Raw genomic sequence first — 23,347 nt, 5'->3', positions numbered from 1 at the left:
AAATCAAAACTAAGTTCAAATCACAAAACGTTTCAAAAAAAAAAGATAAATGAACACTTGAGTCGACTTAAAACAAAAAAACATAAATCAACGAATCACTTTACTCAAAAAACAGGAACATTCAGCTATATACTGAGTCTAGTCCAGCCTTCAGTTGTGTTTTACTTTGGTTTGTTTGCTTGTTAGAGATAAACGAGTGGGATCAATTTTGAAACCTAGTAGGCCGGTGTTTGAATTTCTTTCAATGAACTAAAAAAACGCAACTAAAAAACCGAACTTATTTTCGTTTTCTGTAGGTTTTGATCACTCGTGTTGCATAGACGCCATCTGTAATAAACATTGGTACAGTTACAGCACAAACATCCGAGGTGAGTGGCAAGAATCAAAACTGGAAAGGCCGCTGTTCATAGTTAGATTAATGAACTTTGACTTCTTGGCGAATTTCATGTTACACTAACAGGGGGGAACGATGGAACTATCTAAAAGTACACTTCGCTACATGCTTTTTATTAGAAAATCAGCATTCAGATACATTACGTAGTTGCTTTTGATTTTCGTTTTGCTTACTGTTCGCATTTTGAATCATAGGTGGGATAAAGTCGAGCTCTTTTTCTGTTTCTTTACAGAGAATGCGTCAAGATTTTTGGCTGAAACGGTTAAATGAGAATGTTCAAAATTGCCACTGATCATGCAAATTGATTTTCTTGTAAAGATACATGTTTTGTCATGCGTTTTTTCATGGTAGCTCGCTAGATTTACGCTGTGATCTACCGGCAACTTTTTGTCATACCATTGAAATTTTGCAAAATGAAAACTGACAGACAATCAGTTTAAACCTGTCTGAATGCCTGCATGAGAAGTATAATCAAATATTGGCTGCGTTCTTGCAATCTTGTCGTTAAAACACAGCTAAATAATAGACTGAACAGTGGTCAGGGGAAGCAAACATGACCCTTTTCCTTCTTGTCCTCACATGTAAACTAACATGTATTTTTAAATTTAATTAGTGCGGCATATATGGGAAATTCTAACCCTCAGCCACTCCCTCAGTTTGAAAGCAATCAACGTTATCAAGGCTGTAAATAAGACGACTGTTTTTTTTTTTTACTATAAATAAGATTGTTTTGCTGGCTGCTTGCAATTGTCGGGTAACTCAAATGAAACCGAAAACACGGCAGTCAAAGAAAGCCGAGCAAAAACCAGAAACCTTTTGTAAGAACATGTATTTTGTCACGCGCCATTTTGGACAACCTCCAGGCAGCTATTTCCGCTGAGGGGTTCGTCACGAAAAACAAATTAAACCAAATCACCGTCTAGTTGTGTCTACAAGCACAAAAGCTTCCTCGTACATTACCTAATTATGTTTGAAAACTTACAACTAACCCACCCCCACTATGTCTGTATAGCTTACAAAATATTCCCCAGTAGACTCCGGTTGGGTACGAAAAATATCACTAACGATAGACAAGTCTGAATACAGGTGAGAAAACTCTTTTGGACGGGAAACATAGTGGAAATGTCTTCAAACATTAAATAAAAACACAGAAAAATGCAATATTTGATATGTTAGCGCGTTCAAATTCAGTGAAACTAAAAGAGAATCCACGATAACGGTCAAACGCCGCGTCAAACGAAAACGACTTACTTCGCCATTTGATTCACCCTGCATCCGTGCGAATTCTCTTAATATTTTCTGTCTGGCTTCTACCATTATATTATCATCACCTATTAATCAATTAGATTTTGACCTGGAGATTTGACCTGGAGCATAAAATATAATTGTTTTTGAAGAATTCTAAATTTTTTGAAAATAATTTCCAATTATTTCTCTGCAATTTAAGTAGTAATGCATTTTTCGCTTTAGCTACAACGCCTAGGGGCTGAATTAGCTCTAGGTGGATGTGAACTTGCGCTCATGAGTTCAAACGACAATTTTGAGCTCTTTGAGGGTCTTCAGGATGGATGTCTTTCTTTATATCCTCTCGGGAATTGAATCATCTAGTGATGTTTCTAAACCTTTATCGAAAACTTCGCAGAAACGAGAAAAAGTCGATAGTCCATACCTCTCTATCAAAGCGAGGCCTAGTGCTCAACCATTCATATGAAAATCTGTTTAATTTGCATGTGAATGAAATCTCATTTTCATATGAAAGGATGGGCACCAAGACTCGCTTTGGGAAAGAGGCTTAAGGTAAATCGGAAATGGCCTATTACATCAGTATACTGTACCATCTGGGGTGTGCCGTTATATGATTTATACACTCCAAACAATACCTCTCATCTTTCTTGTACTGGAATCCGCCATCGTTTTCATTTTTCTCCCTGGTGATCTCGGGTTCCTGGATACTGACCGTCTTCCTCTCGTCGTTTTCGTTGCGCTCTTTCATGTAACCAAGCTGAAATGTTGCATGTTGAGGAACAACTTCGTCAATCTGTGGTTATCAGGAAAAGCAAAATCGAGGTGTATGAGTAAAGTGAATTAATAGCAGGCCAGGCAAAAATGACTTGAACTGGGGTTGCCACAAACGCATTACGAATCACTTGTAAACTGATAGCCAACTGGTCTGCTTCCTGGCAGTTGGGATTTCTAACCATGTTATGTTCATTTGCATCATTTGTTTCATCATTTGGTTTCATTGGCCTTGTAAAGCCCCATTGGGGGAGTGGTCAATTAAGATTTATTAGTTTATTAGTTTATTAATAGTGCATATGTTACATTACAAATTATGACAAGTCTCATCTCACGATAAAACCATCTGCATGAGGTCCCAGTCATGAATCGCAATTTGATTCCCTATGCACTGATACCGTTGTCTCTTTGCTTTCAGACCACACGTGTTACAAAAATCCCTTTGGTAGACCAAAATGTCACTAGCTTTGGGTAATAGAAATTGAGAATTTTCAGCCGTTCGTATAGTGAGGGTAGCTCTGAAAAGAAATGTTGTTGGTGACTGACTTTTTGACAGCCTGAGCGGAAGTTATCACCAAAGTCAAGCAAATAGTGTTTGTCAGTCGATGGTGTTATAAGTCTGGTCCGTTGAATCGGATTGGTCAGTTAAGCCGTGATGGTATTTGCTGCAATACCCGTATAAAGTTTGCCGACAGTCATTGGTCAGTTTCAGCAAATTTCGATCCGTCTCCCTTTATTTTGAGTAAAAAAAAAGAAAAAAAATCACGAAAGGAAGAAAAGCCCGGTAAGGCAAGCAAAACAAAACCCTCACCCCCCTTAGCTCAAGGTCTGGATCCGCCACTGTAATGTGAGTACAACCACTATATTCTAGCTGGCCGCTTGTTAACTAGTCACTCATTATGCTTGAACCCAGTCTTTCTTCATTCGATTTCGGTCTAGGAAAAGATTGGACAGGATCTCTCCTCGCCCAATACACCTGTACATAACGTTTGGGAATCGGCCAGGACCAGGAATTAAATCTAATAGCAACACATGTTATACACTATGAGGAATCCCTCTTTCGCTTAGTCTGTCGTCCGTGACGCGAAAGAAAACCGCGAGAAAAAAATGGTCGCGCGAAATCCTGGGGGCGAGAAGCACGCGCGCGTCTCGCCCCCAGGATTTCACGCGGCCATTTTTTTCTCGCGGTTTATTTTACGGTCTCGCTCGACGTACTAAGTGAAAGAGGGACTACTCGTAGTCTAGACACGTAAGCTCTGCTTTTCACCTCGTCCGCCTGAGTATTATCCTGGTTGTTTTTCTCAAGTTGATTCTTAATGCTCTCATTCTTTATTTCACCCAACACCGCCTCAACAATCGGCACCATCATGGCTGTTGTAGCTGTGTTGCTGATCCACATGGAGAGAAATGCTGTCGTCAGCATAAATCCAAGCATCAAACTGCAAAACAAGATTAAATAGCGTCTTCATGCATTTGATTTAAAATCACGGGCAGAGAAATAGAGAATGGCGTGTGTGTGTTTCGGTTTGAAGATTCAGCTAGCTATCTGGCGAGTGAGTTACTGAGTTCAGTTCGAAAAGAAAAATAGCCATAGTTCGAATCTGTCTCGCTATATTCAAATGTTAACCTGACTACCGAGGCCAATTGTTCCTGTAATCTTTGTATCGATTAGTTTAAATATTTAAATTTTTATAGTCTAATTCAATTTTATAGTCTAGTTTTTCAATTTTCAATTTTATAGTCTAGTTTTTGTACTTTTATTGAGTAGATCACATATTTAAATTTTACATTTTTAATTTAACATGCACGTTCACATTTAAACGAGCCCCAGGCTCACTGGTGAAATGTGTCTAAATAAAGTACTTACATACTTACTTAGCTCATTAATATTTTATTTTAGGCTGTCAATCTGTCATTATCATTTTGAAATAACAACGTCTCCTTCAAAACACACACGGATATTTGCCTGCAGACATTATCTGTTGCCGAGTGAACAGCTCCCTGAGAGCCTCAAATAACAGATGTGCTCCAAGGACATCCGTAACTACGCTTCTAGGTTGATCAGGACATATGGCAAATTGTTACACGGTTGATATAGCATTTCGTGGCAACGCATAAATTTTAAGCTCTCTGATTGGTTAAAACTCTTTTGCCGACTTTTATCATAAGAAAAGTCCGATTTCATTGTATTTTTCCGATAATGTGATACGATATATATATAAAATAATCACGCCCTCTCATCTATTGTTTTTGATAGAGGGCTAATCTGTAACGAAGCTTAGGCTGACTTCGAAGAAAAATATTGGGAAAGAAAAACTTCCTGTACGGTAAGTCACTCTAAATTTTGTAACCGCACGAACTTAGAACGCTAACAGTCACGGTGATATCACTGTCCTCCATTCCCTGCACAGCGCTAGACGTGTGGTAGAAAATAATTTCACTCTGAAACCTGTTCCTGTTTGAACCGAGAAGTTCAAGACTAACGTATAATATATTTTGACACACAGAGAGCCGGTCTGCAACCAAAAGTTGACAAAGAAAATAAAGGAATTCTAGGACTTCTTTTACTTGGATTACGAAAGGACAAAACGGTCGCTAGAAAAAGGTGGGTTTCCTTTTTAATTAAGTGGCAAAACTATATGTGAATGATATTGTTTTCGCAGCTTATTAAAAAAAAAAGGTTGACCATCGTCGAATAGTCATATTAACAGATTAGCGCAGTACTCTAAGACGCCAAATGGTGGATACCTATAGTGCCTATTCCTCGACATCCTTTAAGAGAGAAAAATTCATTGCGGCATATACTGTGCAAGATATATTTCGTACTTGGTGGCTGTCAGTTAATGCTTGTGGAAACCATTACTGTCGTCAAGGTTCGAAAAGCTATGCACTGTTTGCACGTAGTTCTTTTTCTTTCCAGGCGGTTGGTCTCGTGAATTCCTTAAAGGGTAAAAACTATTCTTCTCACCAATGTCTCATATGGATATCAACAACCGATCGCTAGACTTCATAATTGGGAAAAAGGACTGTTGCGTTAGCGAACAGTTTACACGCTTCACAACCTCGGGATAGAACTCTTCGCATAAATTTCCGTGGCGCACGTACGCACGTACGCACCCACCCACTTACGCACGTACGCACCTCCGAAAATCCAGAGAAAAAAAAATAGATAATTATAGCGTCCGGTTGGATTGACAATCTCTAGGAACTCTCCTATTGAACCTAGTAACATGACATGTAAGTAGCATAAATTACTAAATATTCAACGTCAGTTCCAATGTTTGTTTTGATGTATGAAAGCATTGCTTGGAAAACGGCATTTTCCAGCCCCAAATGATATCATTTCCTGGGCACGCACTCAAGCCTCTCTAGCGGCTCGAGACTTTGGCACTCCATTAACTTTATCTTGGTGCGTATTCCATGAAAAAAGCACTCCACGCCTCTTTATAAGCTTTATCCTAACGATTTTTAACGACTTCCGACAACGTTCCGAGGATTTAATTCAGGTAGATTAGACGAACATCATACGAACGTTTTCGGAGGTTTCTCAGCATTTCCGAAGATTGCCGAGGAACACTTGATGTTTCGACTATACCGGCCATCACTCATTGGCCATCCTCAGCGAACACGACACTTTGCTGCCTAAGTCTAATCATCCCACCTCATCCCTACCGCACCAACCTCGCCCCCTCTCCTCCCCCAACCCCTTTTCATCGACTGAACAGACACAAATTCATACCTCCGAGGTTGAGCTCCAACCAACAGGAGAACTCGAAGAGCAATTCGTTTGTGTAAGTTCCACTGCTCTACAGCGACTGCCACAATCAGGCCACCAAGGAAAAGCACGTTAGTATCCTTGAAGTAAGGAGTAGAGACTTGTTTAGAGCCCAGGACCCCAAACAAGGGGAAGAGAACCAATGGCAGAAGAGCTGTGACAGCTAACTCCACAACCTCGGTCACCCAATACACCGCCATGATCAGAATACAATACGCACAACGGGATTCCTGGTAAAGTAAAGGCAATGATCATCAATAAATCACACAATAAATAAATTGGCTCATTATATATACAACTTAAAAATTTTAAAGTATAGCCGAGTTAAGGTCACGCAGGACCCTTGCTCAAAAATTCATTAGCAGAATTTCTTAAGTGCATAAAAAGAGGATAAATTTTACAAATGCTTCCATTATTTGAAGTTGTTAGGCCCACCACTCCCTGCTACTCTCTATAGCTTGATTCTGATTGCATGTTTTAAGTGATAAAAGTAGGCGGGGTTTTTCTGGAGGCGGTGCTTTTCTCTCGTGGCTTGCAACGTCCGTTGTGGCCGCTTCACCGCTAATTTTTGCGGCACCGCCGCTAAAACGTTACAAGCAACAATGCCACCACTGAACTATGACTACATTTGAAATACTTCTCGATCTTGGCTACACAAATTTCGGACATTTCTCGGTTGTGTTTTCCCAAGGTAAAGCCTATTGGTGGCAATTTTGGAAGGGACAATTTCGTCCATAAATTCCCACCACGATCCGCTATTCCGTAAATTTTTCTTCGCTATCCCGTTAGCCCATCTGTGATTATGTAGCCGGGGATATCACTATTTTCAACAAAGCGCAAATATAAGATCAAATCCTTTATTTAACGTAGTTAACAAAAAAGTAATTAAAAACTGGAGGAAACATTGTCACGAAAACATTGTTTCCGTACCAAATAGTTCATTGTTTGCGCACCAATGAAACAACTTGGCAAACAAATGTTTCCACACTTGCGTGTACCTTTACTATAATGCTTGTTTGACCAAAGCAAGATGTAAGTCAACAGGCAAGTTAAAAAATGCTATTGTTTTTTAAAGCCATGGTTTGATTAGCTAAATTAACGAAAATTAGCATGTTACACGTCCGTTCTAATATGAGATTGGTGAGTTCTCCGGCATCGTTTTAGCATCACATCGTTTTTAGGCGGAAATATATAGGTAGCAATGTAAAGACAGTGTCATTAAAAACCAGGATGAAGAAACATCAAGTGTAATTGGCCGCATTTATCGAGGAAGACGTGTTATTCGCTGTGAAATAATGCTTTTCATGATCAAAAGCTTCGCATCCTCACTGCCGCTGTCAAAGCGTTTTCCCCGTTCACGCTAAAACGCTCGAGAACACTGATGAGCTATGAGAAAAACCACAACCGTCGTATACGCATGCGATGTGGTCAGCAACAGCGTTTTCAAAAGCCTACGTTTTCGCTGAACTTGCTAATACGATAGTGCTCCGTTTAAAATTTGATAAGGTCGGTACCTGTACTTATTTATTGGCTTAAACTTAAAAGGATCCGTTTGTTAACTTATGTTAGGGTGGCTCTATAGGGTAATCATTTTTCGTGTTGCGCGCGCTACTGAAAGCTTGTTGTGCAGTCGTTTACAACCAGGTTAGTCAAACCAGTTTACTCAAACTTGTACAAATGTAATAGTGCTTCACAATCATCTCTGATAATTTTAGTCTTGACTTGAAAACTGCTCTAGAAAATGCATCTTTCACCGTTTATGCGTTTATGTGGTTGTTGTGATTTTCTTGAAGTTTCTTCGGTGAAATCTTCCAAAATTTTCAGAGCACATCGAATCTTGCCGAACAAGAATTCAAATACGATAAAAGAGGTACTAGTGCAAGCATCTCTCTCTTTTTTCGTTTTTTTGCAAATTTATGTTTTTTCCTGACGTGTGAAAACTGGTAAGATAGATTTCCATGAAAATCGAGCTCCAACAAAAGTAAAATATTTATAACGAGTCCGACAAATTTCATTCAGTTTCTCAATAGAAAATGCGAGAAAACAAAAACACCGTCAGCTTTGCTTTTTGTGGTCATGCTGACGTCATACAATTTTGGAAAACCGTGACGCTTTTCTCTAGCGCCTTTAAACTTCTAAAGCTTCCGTCCTCAGCCCGTGTGCGGTCGTAAGACTATAGGGAGTCGGCATACAGATAAGAAAAAGATCGTAGCCATGTGTGCGTTTACTTTTTTTAAACATGTATTATCATCCGTGGTTAAATCCTCAATGCCGAATCCAATTTTTAAGGCAATTAATGTTAACTGTGTATTCTACCTGCGTTGCGGTACAAAAAAAAAAAACAGGAATCGTGAAAAAATTTGTCCCTGATCTGATTAGAAGAACGGGTGATGTTCAATATTTAATGACACTTATAACAATAAACATTTCAGAAGGCTTCTTTTAATTAAGCTCTCGTCAGGTCTCCGACGCTAAGAAGCTTTTGTAAACTCACTGCAGGGCGGACCGGAGAAGGGTGTCCTCCTAGCTTTAAACAGAGTTCATTTGAAGACGTTTCTCGTGATTTTCAAATAGAAAAAAAAAAGAGAGAGATAAGTTTCGCAAATCCAGGCAAAGAGGTTAACACTGTCACATTACCGCAGTGGGACTCAAGGCGACCGCAATTCGTTCAGATAAATCTCATAAGTGTTATTTTTCTTTTATCGATACGTGCTACCGGCCCTGAAGTTCAAATCCCTAAATCTGATTGGCTAACCGCGCAAACTCCGCTAGTCCAGCTTTTTCCAAACGGACGGGATTTATCGGCTCGGATTCCACCCGAAGTAATTCAGTTTGCAGCGAGAAGGACACAGCGATGGAAGCTTTACTGTCAGACATAAGAGTTGCTGCTCATCAAAGTAACGTGAACGGATAACTAAACAGTGGAGTAACAAACAGACATTTAAATTCTCGAAAGGCAAGTATTCTTTCAGTCAACAAAATTAATTCGTAGTTTAGTTACCTTTGTTGTTTGCATTTCGTCATACAGTTTAATATTTCCCACGCCATAGCAGCTAAATAAACTGCGAGACTCCGAATTAAGACTACATTAGGCAGTTAAAATATCTTGCTTTCCCGCGTTTTACTAAAACTAAACACTGTGTATACCCTTCATTGGGATAAGAGAAATACTTTAATTACGATCTAATTATTTCTTGTAAGATTGTGCTCATTTCAGCATCATTTTCATCAAGATGTATTGCTTTGGGAATCAATGCACAGGATGTTTCTTTAACAAATGTGCAAAGCTAGAAAAGAAATTGTCTTGCAGTTGCTTTTTCTACGGTGAAACAGGCTCAAATACCTAATTTATCGAGATAATTAAACTTCACAAACTGCGATTGATGATTAACCTGCTGCTGATTTGCGATGCCTTTGTTTTTGTGCTGCATTTGAGCTGCATGTAAGCTTATTTCAGTCGCTTCTTAAGAATCTCTCATTTGTGTAATTCATAGCGGAGCTCCCGCGCATGCTAAACGCGCACGCAACCGGAGCCCTATATCTTTAAAACTTTTGTACCATTTCCAAAATTTTGATTTGTCCGTCCGCCATTAAGCACTTCCTTTCGTCAGTAAGCACACAGAGCGCACGTTTTACTAAAGCGGAAAATCGCATACAGTGTATAAATTAAAAATCTTCCAAGTTAACTACCACCCTGTGTTTTTTGTACAAAAGATTCTTGATTAGATTGCTTGTTTTTTATGGACAAACGGACAGTTTATTTACTCAGGAGGGAAAAAAGAGAAAGATTACCTAAATATTAATTAGGCGCGTTAACTCTTTAGTTTTCAGCAGTGACCAAAATCTCATCTCTCCTTGCAATATCAACACAGGTACTTAATCCGCAATGACCAGGCGAAAAGGTGACTTGTAAGAATTAAGAAAATGGTCATAAACCATAAATTGGACACCCTTTTCTAGATATTCAAAGAAATTCTTCCGATTAGTACAGAAGAAAATGTATGAAACTAAGTAAAGGGAATTAGTATGTCGATACTGAAGTTTGAACCCTTGTTGACAATTACAATATTCTCCCTTAAACATTCGACTTTGTTTTCCGTAATCCGTCCGCCTAATCTTTGCCATTCTTTCACCTTTATGATTTGCCGTTACCTCTTTGTTCACTGTAGTTCGTGCTTTAATCATAACTGATGTCTTTAGCGGTTTCCTAGCGTCAATTTGACTTAGTCGCCAATGCCGCTTCTTCAAAGTAATTTTATAATGAGCGCCAGCAATCTCACGTTTTCCTATCGTAAGCGAAAACATGTGCAAATGGCAATGCGTCCTTGTCAAAGGATTGCGTGTACAATCATACTCCGCATACGGAGAACCTTTGTTTACTTTACGTGTAAGTTCATGGTACAATATGGCACAACTTTATGCATAGTTTTTCTTCGAGATGCATGCCCTTACATTGCCGTGAACTTAGCGATCTGCTAACCGAGCTGCCAAACCGATTGGCTTACTTCTTGATCCAAAAAAACATCCATAATGAACATGAACAACTAGAACACGGGTGTGCGAAACTCTAACAGTTAAATCCCTAATCAAAACACATATAAATAGCGAAGTTGGCATTTAGGGCTTACGTTTGCCTAACCTGGTTAAGATAAGCCTTTCGCCATTGGAACAAATTTAACTTAATTAAATATTGCTCACCGTTGTAGGCACAGCAATCGGTAATGGCGTTAACAATATCGGCGTGAAGAGAAGTATTAGGTACTTGCGCCATTTTATAAGGCACTTCGCGACTGAGGTATTTTTCTTCGGAGAAATCGTCTGTGGATACGAAGATGATTCCTTCTCTGAATTCTCTGGAGTCTCGCCGGCATTTTCATCGATGGCCACGAACGAAATGCAAGCTACGTTCGTTTTGCCTGTCTCCATTTAGACGGTGTATTCTTAACTTGCGGAGCGAAGGGTGTTAAGTTGAAACTTGCAAACAAATTGTTTTTCTTTCCCACGAACTTTGCGGTCGTCAGGTTACTTAAATCGAGCGGGCTCAATCTTAATCACCGAACATTTCCATACGGGTAAATTCCATTTTCTGTTAAGGGTTTCCAGTGGTTACAAACAATGTTCAACTCTGACCAAGTCGTGATTTAATATGGTTATACACACACAGATTGCCAGACCACTTTTACTTCCTTTGTTTTCACAAAGCAAATATAACAATATCTAATGCAGGACTTGTAGAATGAGGTTTTAAGAGTTTGATTAGCAGCCAATCAATCAAAAAAGATCAGGCAATTAATGCAAATAAAAAAGGCACTTGAAGATTTGAAACAACCGGACTTCGTCAGATAGTGACGAAGTTCTTGAATACCAGAATTCGGTTCGTTTTGACCGACAGTAGAGCAAGCCTTGCATGACGCTTATACTGCTAAGCGGATATAAAGAAAAACAAAGAAACCTGGAACACTTTGTTCGTCGATTTTCAACAGCTTAAGTAACGAATTAAACGCCGCAATCTCACACGGTAGCCGAGTCTACAGTAGCTCCGAAACCAGCAAATTTTGAAAACCAGCCCAGTTTTTAACTAACGAATGGCATAATTGATCCATCTGGGCTTGATTTGTCATAAAAACTTCACATTGAGACGAATAAGATGACGGATAAGTAAGACTTATAAGGAAAGATTAACAGCGAACGTCTGTGTTCTTGTGGTTACTGGCTTTCAGCCAACCGTAATGTCAACAGGTGAGTAAGATGGCCGACACTTTTTGGAAGCTTTCGGAGCAACCTCACGAAGCGAGGCCAAAAATACCTCGAGATTTGCTCGAGTTCCTTTCATCGATTTTCACCCTTGAAACGCGAGTTTTAATGAAAATAACTTCTTTTGCCGTTTAAAATTGGACGCGTTTAATTTGATATCAACATTGAAGTGAAAAAATTGCGAATTTACTAGCAGAAACATAACGTTACGGAGCATTACGAATGACTACGATCTCTAACCGCTGACCGCAGGAAGAACATTGCAGACTGATTTTCCCGCGTTCTTCGGAGTGACGTAGACAAGGTTTTCATAGTTTTTTTTTTTCTCATATAACCAGGCACAGCTATCACCGAATGTGCAAAAATGTTGTTCTCGAATAATCTTGCAGGATTTTGAGCAGTTTCCGAAAGGTTTTGATTGGAAATACGAATTACGTGCCTTGAAAGCAGCTATCGAGCAAATAAAATGCATGTTTATTTCATGTGTTTGTTTTCGATTGTTTTATTATAAATATTTGCTTCAGTTACATACAAGATCGATTCTAAAACGCTCTGCTAGCAAAAAGATAACTGACGCAGGTCGATAAGATCTTTTACATAATTTCTTCATACGGAAATTCTGGCTTCTCTCAGTACTATTAAATATCGACATATCAGGAATGTTTGTTTCACAAATATAGAGAAGAGTAAGTTCCGTGTCGTCTGTTCACCATCGTTGAAGCCGCTAACAGGATAATATTTTCATGCTATCTCTAAAGGATGTCATTTTAGTTTTATGAAAAGCTTTTATGAAGCTACAGTAATTGACGTCGCCGTCCTATACGAAAATTACACAACTTTAGCATTTGTCTTTGGCGACACGACGGGACACGCGAAAGTTTCCCGCGCCCACTGCCGCTCCCGTCTTGGCCTTCCCGTCCTTGCATCGTATAAAGTCCCTAAAGTTACTCACAATGATGCAGAAGACATAAATGTCAAGCACTCAAATTTTAAAATACTACTTAGCAGTAAGACTAAAACTCCGCAACTCTTTTGTATACCATTGTGGTTATTTACTATTCAGTAACCACAAGTCCTCTTAGAGGGCTTTTATTGTATATTGCGACGCGTACCATTTTCAAAATGACGGATCGATCTGGTCCCTGAACTCAACAGCCTTTGCATTCTTTCTAGTGTTATGTTCTTCAAAAAACTCGGTCATTAATTTCAGACAAAATTGAACGTCCGAACAACTGTTGCCTTCGTAAATTACAGTAGACACATATGTATGCAATGCGGACCTATTTTTCATTAGACTGTGCCGAGAAAGCGTCTGTTATCATTCTAATATCCCGTGCATATCGGTTAATTGATTGATTATTTGGTTGATTGACTGTTACGATAAATGATTTTAATCATTTATCTTTTCGTTCACCAGTTGCCCAGTCTAAATCGTTCCATCGGCAAGTGAAGGAAAATTGAAACTAAGTGGAACATGACAACAATGTATCCTCCGCTTTAAACTCGAATAGAGCACCACTTGTTGTACCAGTTGCGATGTAAACTAATATAAAATCTAATGTAAACTAATATAAAATCACGTATATGGGGACATGATTCATCACAATACGTCGAAAAAGAAAGACGCAAACGATAAAATGAAATGAGAATGAGATGCAAATCAAGTATCAAGTTATCATGTTTTATAGTCAGACAGTATAGTTTGTAAACACAAATGGAAGTCAGTATTGGCTGCCCGAAACCCCGGTCCCTTCTCTAACAGAAGCAGAGCATCATAAGCGTCCCTCTCCGTTTCTTACCGTTCCTTTTACAGCAATGGGTAGGGGCATCAGAAGTATTGGAGTCAAAATCAGGATTAAATATTTTCTCCATTTTAAGATTTGCTTGAACAGCGAAGCCTGGTTTACTTGAAGCGGCTTGCCGTGATCGACGCGGTGAGATATTCTGGGAGACCCATTGCCAATGGGTAACGGCTTGGCTTCTGTCTCTTCGAGATAACTATACCCTCTGTCCCGTTCGGAATCAGTCATTGTCCTTCCAAAACTGCAATATAAAATAAACAGATCAAGATCACATTTGCGGAATATTCTGCACAAGTAATTTATGACACCACACATTTATAACGAGGCCAGGATCAAGCCGTGATTTTGCCCATTAAGCCCGGACGTTTATGAATGAACTAATGAAGAATTCTCGCGACAGGTCAGGGATTCAAAACGAATCATTCCTATTCAACATTCACCTTTTCTAGCCGTAAATTCGTTCCGGCAGAAGTAACTGATCAATATTCGAAGCGTATGGTGCTGAAACTCAAATTTGCATAAACTTGATTTATAATGTCACGCCAGTCTCATCTCCCATCACGCGTGTCATATGACTTACCAGCCTGGTCCTATCAAAGGCGGTGACTTCACCAAAGATTGCCAGATCCATAATTGCCTCATTTCTGGTGATATTTGTTTTAATCTCTTCTGCCTAGCTTTCGCTTTAAGTCGAAAGCAGTTGCCTTTTGATACTTGACGACGGCAGATATTCGTCACTTGATGAATGCTTAACCTTGTGCTAAAATAACGTACTTATTTTATCAAGACGAGGGCAGCATTCTGCAAAGTTAATGTTTAATCATACCTTAATACACGATTACAACCAAAATCAACCAATCATATTGCCGCATTGCCGGTCCAATATTCGATAACTATTGGTCCGGGCACTGTCCCGAATGATCATTGACTATCACTGTTGAAGATTTCTTGCCTTGTTATGGCTTACATTTCTCACAGAACTTCAATCCTGGTTAAAAGTCTTTGCGACACTCAACTGCCAACTGTTGGCGCATAATGCCATTGTTATTAAAGAGAGAGATCATCATTCGAACCCCTTTCCCCCTCTCTCTCACGCGCTTACGCTCTCGGATCGCGCTTACGGCGCTCTGCGCCTTCCGAATAGGGAAGAAGAAACGACTGTTTTGCTGTCTAAGACTTTAAGCTGGGATTGTTGGTTTCGCACCAAAGATTCCTTTTCTTTTTCTTCCAGCCCTCTTTCCCTTCTGTTTTACTTAACACCGGGTTAACATCAGACGTGATACTGAGCATACTCCTAGTCGGCGCCCAATCAGAATTGCTCACTTGAAGTTTGCGATGTTTTTCCAGTCCGTGATTGTGGCTTTTTTTGTAATAATTACAAATCTCTTATTAGAAACAAGCTTGCTTGGGACCGTACCGAGCGAATATCGGCCCTCGGTCTTTTTTGAACCGATCATCGCTGCGCTCGGTCCGCACTGTCAACTCCTCGGACCGATTTTCTCCCAGCAAATCCTTCGCGCTTGCTTAATGAGATATACGTAAACGATACTCTGTGATATTTACAAGACGTGCAAAAAACCTTCTTTTTGACCGCCCTGGTAGACTTCGCTGCCCGGCATGTCCCAGGATGCCCGTCGATCGCAACCTCTGCAGACTCCTATTCCGCTCTGAAACAAACACTGATTGCATGAGAATAAATCTGCCAAAAAATTCTTGTAAACTTTGTAAAGGAAATGACAGCAATGAAATTCGATGGGAAGTAACTGCAAACAAGAGCACATGATACTGCATTTACTCACAAAGTTTAAAATTTACCGACGTTAATGAACACTTCCATAGTTCATCGGTGAGCAACTTTTGCAAATTAAGTAAAGACAAGGGAACTCGCAAAATCGAATAAAGGAAATTTTGGCCATATCTGCTATGCGTCCTCTTGCCCATTCCTTCTCAGATATCGCTCGACAGCGAGACAAGAGGGACGCCTAGGCACTGGTGACCCACAACCTGGCAAAGGTCGCGAAAATTGCAGCTAATTTGCATTCTAATAGCTGTGCCATTTCTTAGCGAGAATGAAAAAAAATGATCAAAAGCTAAAGCTTTCGTTCGTTTGATTTAGAAAAACAACCCGGAGTGGGAACACATCGCCCCCACCTTCCCCACCCATGAAACAAACTGGTCCCCACGGTGCCCCAGTCGAAATCTCCAGCTCCAGCGAAAAACCATCAAGCAGGCTCTGCTGAATTCAGAAAACGCAATTTCACTTATTATTTACAAAATCTCGATTGTTAAATTGCCTTTACAGTTAGTTATCTGTTTCGAGCGAGACCATGTAAGAAGGAATGAAGCAAAGACCTACAATCGGGCAATTGAAATGACAATTTAAGACCACCCCTCCTCAGCCTTCCCTCCTCTGATCCCCTTCCCCCACCCCCTTCCCCACCCCCCTCTTTTCAATGATGGCGCATTTTGGCTTGAACTAGAATTCATCGGTGATTTGGAGGCAGGGGAAGAGCAGTTTCATTTCTCTTTTTATTCCGTCTACGATTGTGCATCAAACAACGACTCATTGCATGCTACTATCGTTTATCATATACAGCAATCGCTAAAATCGACATCTGGAGAGCGGTTTCCGTACAATGGCAGCAATCGTTGCGATCTTCGAAATAGATCAAGATAGAAGTCTTCGTTGAACAGTTTTTTTGTCATGAATTGTAATCCAATACAACAATAGCTGAAGTATTTTTCGGCGACTACAGCGTTCATATGGAATTTAGCCTTGAAACTCGCCACTGAACTCTCCTACCCGCGGGGAACACGCTCCGAATTCTAATGCGATTACTATTTTCTGTAATTTTTTTCGTGACGTAAATTCAGTTTTAAATAGCAAGAAGCCTTTTGACCTTTTTCTGGGGTAAAAGCACAAACAAAAAAGCTTATTTTAGACCAAAACAAAAACTCGATAGCTTTGATTGGGAATTGCAAGATTGATACAGATTTCGAACACCGCAGCTGTAGGACAAGGCCCCCCCCCCCCAGGGGGGGAATTCCCTCACATGGGTTATATAGGCGTATAAGGTCCCAAAGGGTATGGTTTTGTAGCTGTTTTGGTCAGAAAAAAGGTATCGATTTTGGCCAGTTTGGACTCAAATAGGGTATGGTTTTTGCATTCTATTCTTGAATTGGGTATGTTTGTTAGAAGGAGCTACTTTTTCATCACGACGTCATATCCTGAATCTACTAAAAGCAAATAAACATTGCCTCTGAACATCGGTCTGAACTAGCCTAAAGGGAACTAATTATACAGAATTTCTAAAACAGGGTATTGAGTTAAGGGTCAAGTCTTAAATAGGGTATCGAATTTTTGGTCAGGTCAGCGTAGGGATAATCACAGATTTTGGTTTTAAATAGGGTAAGGGTTTTGGGAAGCAAGCCGCGCACCCCCACCCATTTTTACTGGGGATACCCCCCGGAGGACAAGCCCTTTGCTCTCCGTTCTGTGGGTCGTTAGCTCCTGGTTAGTCAATTACTAAAACCGAACAAAATAAACTCTACACGTCAAGCTGTCTGTGTGGACAAGAATAAATCCACCATTATTTTCATTTCACCGAGACGTCAAAATACCCCGAGCAACAAAACTACAGGGGTTCCCTTTCTTTGTCAGTTAAAAACATGTCAACTGCAACAATACGAAAGGTTAATGAGATTCTCACCGGAGAGATTGTCATCATCGTTTACACCTGCTTCTCGTTAATTTGTTTCTTTTCTTTTTTCTTCTCGTTTTTCAGTTCCAGTCTGGAAATCCGGTAAAAAGCTATGTATAGTCAAAACGACAGAGGTCTTTAGATATCAGGTGCTATCGAATACAGGAAGAAACTGCGGGGTAAAAGTCAGACGACTAGATTCTACTTCTTTTCTCTCCAGCGCACGCATTTACATTAGAATTGCTAATTAATCAATCATTCATATCGGGATGTGTATTTTTAGGTTCCGGCTGCATGAAGTAGAATTACTTATCAAGAGATGATAAAAAACCATTAATTTGACACAAACATATATACTTGGCTTATTCCGGCCGCTCGATATCAAGCGCACAGAAAGACATCAGTTAGAAAGATAAATAGCAAACTAGCAGTTGTTTTTATCCTGTTTGAAAACAGCGACAACAAAAACAAATTATCAACAAAATCACTTTGGTGAGAGTGACGTGAGTAACAGCAATAAGCTATCTCGGGGAATCGCATATAACATATCTTTATTGAACATGAGGTCAAACGCATCGAGAAGGCTGCACCCAAGGAGCAATTGTTTCTCACAGGTACGGTTGACAGAAAATATGATTTTTTTCTGAGTTTTACCCTCGTTATTGCCCACCAACTTCAGATGCACAAATTTTAACCACAGATTAATTAAGCTTTACGATTTCGAAATTCCACTGAAAACTTGAAAAATTCAAATCAACAGAAGAAGCTTTGAATACACGTCTATCCGTTTCTTCGATAGAGTTGCAATATCAAATACAAACACAAGAGTCCTTTGAAAAATAACGATTTACAAGTTGGTTGTCAAATTTATCAAATTTGTGCCTATGCCCCTTTTTGACCTTTTGCACCTAAGTTCACGAACGTGTTCCTTTGAAGACATGACCTTTCGTTTCATTGTTCGGCTTCAGCTGTTTTTTTGTTGCAACTCATTTGTTATGATCACTAATAGATCACACATCTTTTCAATGCTATTCTTCCGGACATCAAATCCCATCGACATTCCATGAAAAACATTCATAGCGAAATAAGGTTTATTTGTCATATATGTTGTTTCATAGACAAGAGTTTTCAGATAAAAATTTAAATCCACTTAACATATCCACACAAAACGTCGAAAAATGTTTTTTTCTTTAGTATTCTATATCCTTACTACTTAAGGTCTGAGATAAGACTCAAATCTGAGTATACGTCTTTACTGATACAAACCGGAAAATAACGCTCTCATTCACTGACTCACGCAGTTAATTTCGCGTGCCGCTTTCCCGATTAGAAATCAAGCCACGTCATGTAACATGAAAATAATTTGGAACAAATATAGCGCAGGAAATAATAAAACCTTTGAGCAAACTCTCCTTAAGATAATTAGTTTGTTTTATTGAGCACGTTTCAAAACAGCTTTCTCCATTTGCGGCATTTTTTATTAATTACAAACGTCTCACTAGAACATGAACACTCCACATTTCTGACATTTTGATCAACAGTTTTTATTATGACTGTTTGCTTTCTTTTCAGGTGATTCTTTTGTTTCGATGAAATATTAGAGGAAAACTCCTTGGAGAACTGCACACAGATATATGCCTTGAAGTCTTATCCGCCCTTTGAAGACAAAACTGCCAGAGTCAACAAATAATCTCAATCAATGAAATTAATAATACACTATGAACATGACAAGCAGTCTTGAAACAACAGGATCTTCATTTGATTTTCAAAAATCTGGGTACGGTGTTTTCATCACAGTAATGCTTGTCATTCTCGCGTTGGGTTTCCTGGGCAACGTGCTGACAATTCTCGTCCTTTACCAGCCTTCACATCGCAAGGAAACCCTGACCCCACTAATGTTGAATCTCGCCTTTGCCAGTGTTTTCATCACGGTATTCGGATACCCGATGCCGATCGACGTGATAATGACAGGAAGGAAAATTGCTACAGATCAAACCCGGTGTAACTGGTACGGGTTTGTGATGGGCACCGTGGGGATTGCGTCAATAGCGACCTTCACTGGAATGACATTAGTCATGAGCTATAGCGTGCGGCAAATGAATCCAAGGTTCAAAGTCTCGCGCAAAATCAGTTGCTGTCTGATTGCGGCATCCTGGGTGTATGGTGTAGTAACAATGCTGCCTCCGTTGTTGGGTTGGACTGGCTTTGTGCCTGGAAATTCTGGGGTGATCTGTGGCCCTGATTGGACGGATATCTCACCGTCTGGTAAGGCTTATAATCTTCTTCTGATCGCCGTGGGATTCGTTGTGCCACTTTCATTGATTTCTGTGTCTTACTTCAAGATTTTCAGGTATGTGTCATTCCCAGCAGTCCATAGATGAACATACTTTCCCAGCAGCCCATAAATGAGTATAACTTGACGGTTTACAAGGAGTAAGAGAAACTTCCATATTAAATGGACAGGATTGCTCGTCGGAAATTTTGAAAAGAACCCCTTAGAAGTACCAAGATCCTGTTTTCTGGGCGTGGCTTGAAATGTTTTTCACCGCTAGGAGGTACCATTCTAAAACAACACATTATCTCCTGTCCTAATTTTTCGGCTCAATACCCTAAAAGGTACCGCCTCTGCCTTCGATGTGAACCTTTTGAAGCTCAATCTCCTAAGAGCAACCAAAACAACGTTTTTAACCCCTAAAGGGTACGACGAACACCCTCTCCTCTTTGTATGGGGTCCACCAAGTTCCCCCCCCCCCCCCCAGGGGTTAGAGAACCTTTCAAGAACGCGCGAATCTCGCTAACCGCTTCTTTTTACACTGAAAATCATTTCAGCCGACTATTCAAAATGCATGTCAAGTGCCAACCTCGTCTCCAGGGTGAAAAATACCTGGGACAAGGTTTTTCAGGTGCCTGGGTTATGATTTTTTTTCCTCATCTTAATTCTCTCTTCACCTTAGGTGCATGAGACCGTCCCGTTATGACCAACCAAGTCTTTACCTGGCTTTTGATTGGTAGATGTTAATTCGAGAGTACATTGACAGTTCGACATAGTTATGACTGATGAAACCGTGAAACCACGACAACCTTTAGTTGAGTTTTTCAGTTTCAAAGTTCGGGCGTGTTGACGGGCGATGTTGCTGTCGATTGATAATTGACGCTTATTTTTGCTGAAAAATCGTATTCTTGTCTCACCCCTAAATGGCCAGAATTGTGACGGCAAAATGAAAACAAAACGAGAGTGAATGGGAGTTGGAAATCTTTCGTTCGCTCCATTTCAAACCGCTAAAATCTGCATGAAAGTTGCCGTGTTATTCTTCTGCTTATATCTGCTTACTCACAAGTCGTTTGACCCGTAAACGTGGATGACATTCAATAAAAACTGCGGAAAACTTCACCTCCAAATGTCGACAGATTTCAACCCTTCTCAACCTGCTCGTTCTGATGCATCTTGAAGAATAGGCCAATGTTTTCAAGTTTGTCGTCGTTATAATCCGTGTTTTAAAATCTCCCCCAGTGGAAACCAGTTTTGTTTATTTTTGGTTTCTTTGCTGCTTTTCAACAGCTGGAAAACAATTATTCTGGTTCTCCTTAAGTGGAAGTACTTTTATACATCAGAAAAAGTGACATACAGTAAAATGTGCTATAATAAACACTCGGCTTGTGCTTGATGAAAAAAACAGAAGCTGTCCTAGTGGGTTTTATTTCGGTAGTGCTTACTATTGAAGAAATTTTGCGGTTTTAAAAATTTTCGAGATTCATGTTTGGAAAGAATATCAGACCACAGTACGTCTGAAAAAATTTAGCTGTGTTTAGGGTAATACCGCATGATAAAATTATCTAAACATAATGATATGAAACTCGACATAGGTTTTAAGTCATTATTAAACAAACAGGAGTCTCCCAACATTTTTTTGAGATGGTGGAGAGCTTATTTCAGATGGAATTTTAGCGTCTTTACTCGCGGAGAGGGCTCACTTTCAGAAGAGCGTACCTACTTTGCAGGGCATTGAGGAGGGCTGGGGATAGGGTGGGTAGGGTATTTTCGTCCACGGTAGCTTCCCTAAGGCCTCTTCAAGAAGAAAGACTCTGACTTAATAAATGCAATTCAATTAAAGTTGATATCACAAAATTAACAAAGCCCCCTCAACGCCAGTTGCTCTTCAGCTGTCCGGCGAAATCCTTCTCTCTGTAGCGATGAAAATATACTGAAAAAACCCCTAACGTACCCACAAAGACTGCGAAATACAAACACGAGAACAAAAATCAAAACTCCATTTTGATTCTTGCCCTCCTTTTGGATTTTTCTTGTGTTTTTATGGACGTTTGAGCTCGCACGTACGTTTTCCTTGCTAATGAAAACCAGGAAATGACTCCAACTTTTACTGACATTACACAGAAAAGGATTTCTCCTGACAGCTGAAGGGCAACTGTATTTGAGGGGGTTTTGTTAATTTTGTCATATCAACTTAAATAGCCATTATTAAGTCAGGGTCTTATCTTCGTTTAGTTTCAAGACAACCGACCAATTTTCTTTATCGCTAAGTTCCTAAATTTTTAACTCAATTGCTAACCACGAATTAAGCAGCACTTGCTAAAGATTTCCATTTTAAATGGTTATGAATGATAGATAATGTGGTTAAAAACAGATGAATTTGCGGTAACAGATCCCTCCACGATCAACATGGCGCCATCTTAATTGGTCTGTTATTTTATTTCTGCCATGATGTCTACCTCCAAATTAGCTGAGAAAGTCTTGCGTCGAAAAGTGACAAAAATAGCCTTTAACTAAAGCAATATGTAAAGTCCAGTGTAACTTTATTGTTGTTCAGAACGTAATGCATGTGAGTTGTCGAACAGGAAAAACGAAAGCGCACATAGGGTAAAGGTAAAAATCTTCAAGATGATCTTTTCTTTAAAACACCGTTAGATATATAAATACACATGTAAAAGAGGTCAAATATTTCATAGATAACGCTGTTTTCTCAACTTAGTTAACCATTACTTTGAAGTAAAACTTTCATTTAAAGGCAATCTTGTGTATCACTAGGAGGTCGCGTAAAGACTTACTACATAAAAAATAACTTTTTTTCTTCCTGCAGGATTCTTCGTCAAGACGTCGTCCCAGAAAACAATCGCATCAGGCAGCGCCGAAGACAATGGCAAATAAAATTAGCGCGCCTGACAGCAGTTGCAATGGCCGCTTTTATGCTAAGTTGGTCTCCATATTGTTTCGTCAGCCTTGTCAGTATTTTCAAGGGCGACCATTTACTTTCTCCTGGTGAAGCAGAAGTTCCTGAACTTATGGCCAAAGCGTCGGTGATCTATAACCCATTCGTGTACACCATCATGAATAGACGCTTTCGCAGGACCCTGAGCGCCATGGTATCGCGCTGCAGATATTGTAAATGGCGCCATTTCAGGAAAAGCAAGGACTCAAGCACTTACATTCGGGAGTGCGATACAGAAATTAGATTTTCAACTTTACAATTTCCAAGTCGTTATCAAAAATCAAGGTCAAGTCTACGTGAGCCAAGATGTACTCAGGGGAGTAGTGAGGATGGGGCATATCAGGAGGAGGGGTAGGAAAACTGCCCCCCCCCCCCCCACCACCACCACCACCCCCTAATGAGTAAAGAAGTGTTTGCACGGTTCAGCATCTGATGTCTGCAGACTTTCTCACCTCATGCATAGTGCAAAGTGTCTGCAATGAAAATACAGGTGCTATTACTTCGTTAGGTGTTGCCTTTGACTTCGACGGTAAACTGAAGGCAGAAAACATTCGCTTGGCGAATATTCTGTGAGCGACATCTCAACAATGTATTTTCGTGGCGAAGCCGACGAATAATGCGACATTGTGAAGAACGTCTCTATATTATATGTGGCATCTAACGTTTATTTACTCACCTTT

The 23,347-nt window shown here is 39.9% G+C and overlaps 2 protein-coding genes across 5 annotated transcripts in view; one reads left to right on the top strand and one right to left on the bottom strand.

Annotated features, from left to right (window-relative positions):
• The window catches only part of LOC110040763 (Na(+)/citrate cotransporter-like), a 41,131-nt gene extending 26,852 nt beyond the window's left edge, over nt 1–14,279 (bottom strand). Inside the window, exons 1-5 of one of the 2 annotated variants that reach the window (XM_020746033.2) lie at nt 14,182–14,279; nt 13,739–13,982; nt 6,150–6,415; nt 3,678–3,849; nt 2,275–2,432 (exon numbers count right to left, since the gene is read on the bottom strand). In XM_020746033.2, the coding sequence (XP_020601692.2) occupies nt 2,275–2,432; nt 3,678–3,849; nt 6,150–6,415; nt 13,739–13,969 (827 nt within the window). In that variant the 5' untranslated portion in view covers nt 13,970–13,982; nt 14,182–14,279. Of the gene's footprint in view, nt 1–2,274; nt 2,433–3,677; nt 3,850–6,149; nt 6,416–10,883; nt 11,408–13,738; nt 13,983–14,181 lie in introns of those variants that run through there. The other variant, XM_089278827.1, reaches the window with a different exon arrangement.
• On the top strand, nt 103–23,024 carry LOC110040765 (melanopsin-like). Of its 3 annotated transcripts, XM_089278828.1 has the most exons (5): nt 103–368; nt 4,668–4,737; nt 4,918–5,015; nt 19,015–19,792; nt 22,539–23,024. In XM_089278828.1, exons 4-5 carry the CDS (start codon nt 19,161–19,163, stop codon nt 23,020–23,022), a joined length of 1,116 nt encoding a protein of 371 aa, XP_089134954.1. In that variant the 5' UTR covers nt 103–368; nt 4,668–4,737; nt 4,918–5,015; nt 19,015–19,160; the 3' UTR covers nt 23,023–23,024. The 3 variants fall into 3 exon arrangements, with proteins under 3 accessions (XP_089134954.1, XP_089134955.1, XP_020601693.2); XM_089278829.1 differs by lacking the exon at nt 103–368 and having other exon boundaries at nt 4,517–4,732; XM_020746034.2 differs by lacking the exon at nt 103–368 and having other exon boundaries at nt 4,517–4,737.
• Nucleotides 23,025–23,347: the final 323 nt, after the last annotated feature.

This window comes from Orbicella faveolata, unplaced genomic scaffold (assembly GCF_042242905.1).
Source record: "Orbicella faveolata isolate gen_17 unplaced genomic scaffold, um_ofav_v1 contig_47, whole genome shotgun sequence".
NCBI lineage: Eukaryota > Metazoa > Cnidaria > Anthozoa > Scleractinia > Merulinidae > Orbicella > Orbicella faveolata.
This window is presented reverse-complemented; position numbering and strand designations above follow the sequence as displayed.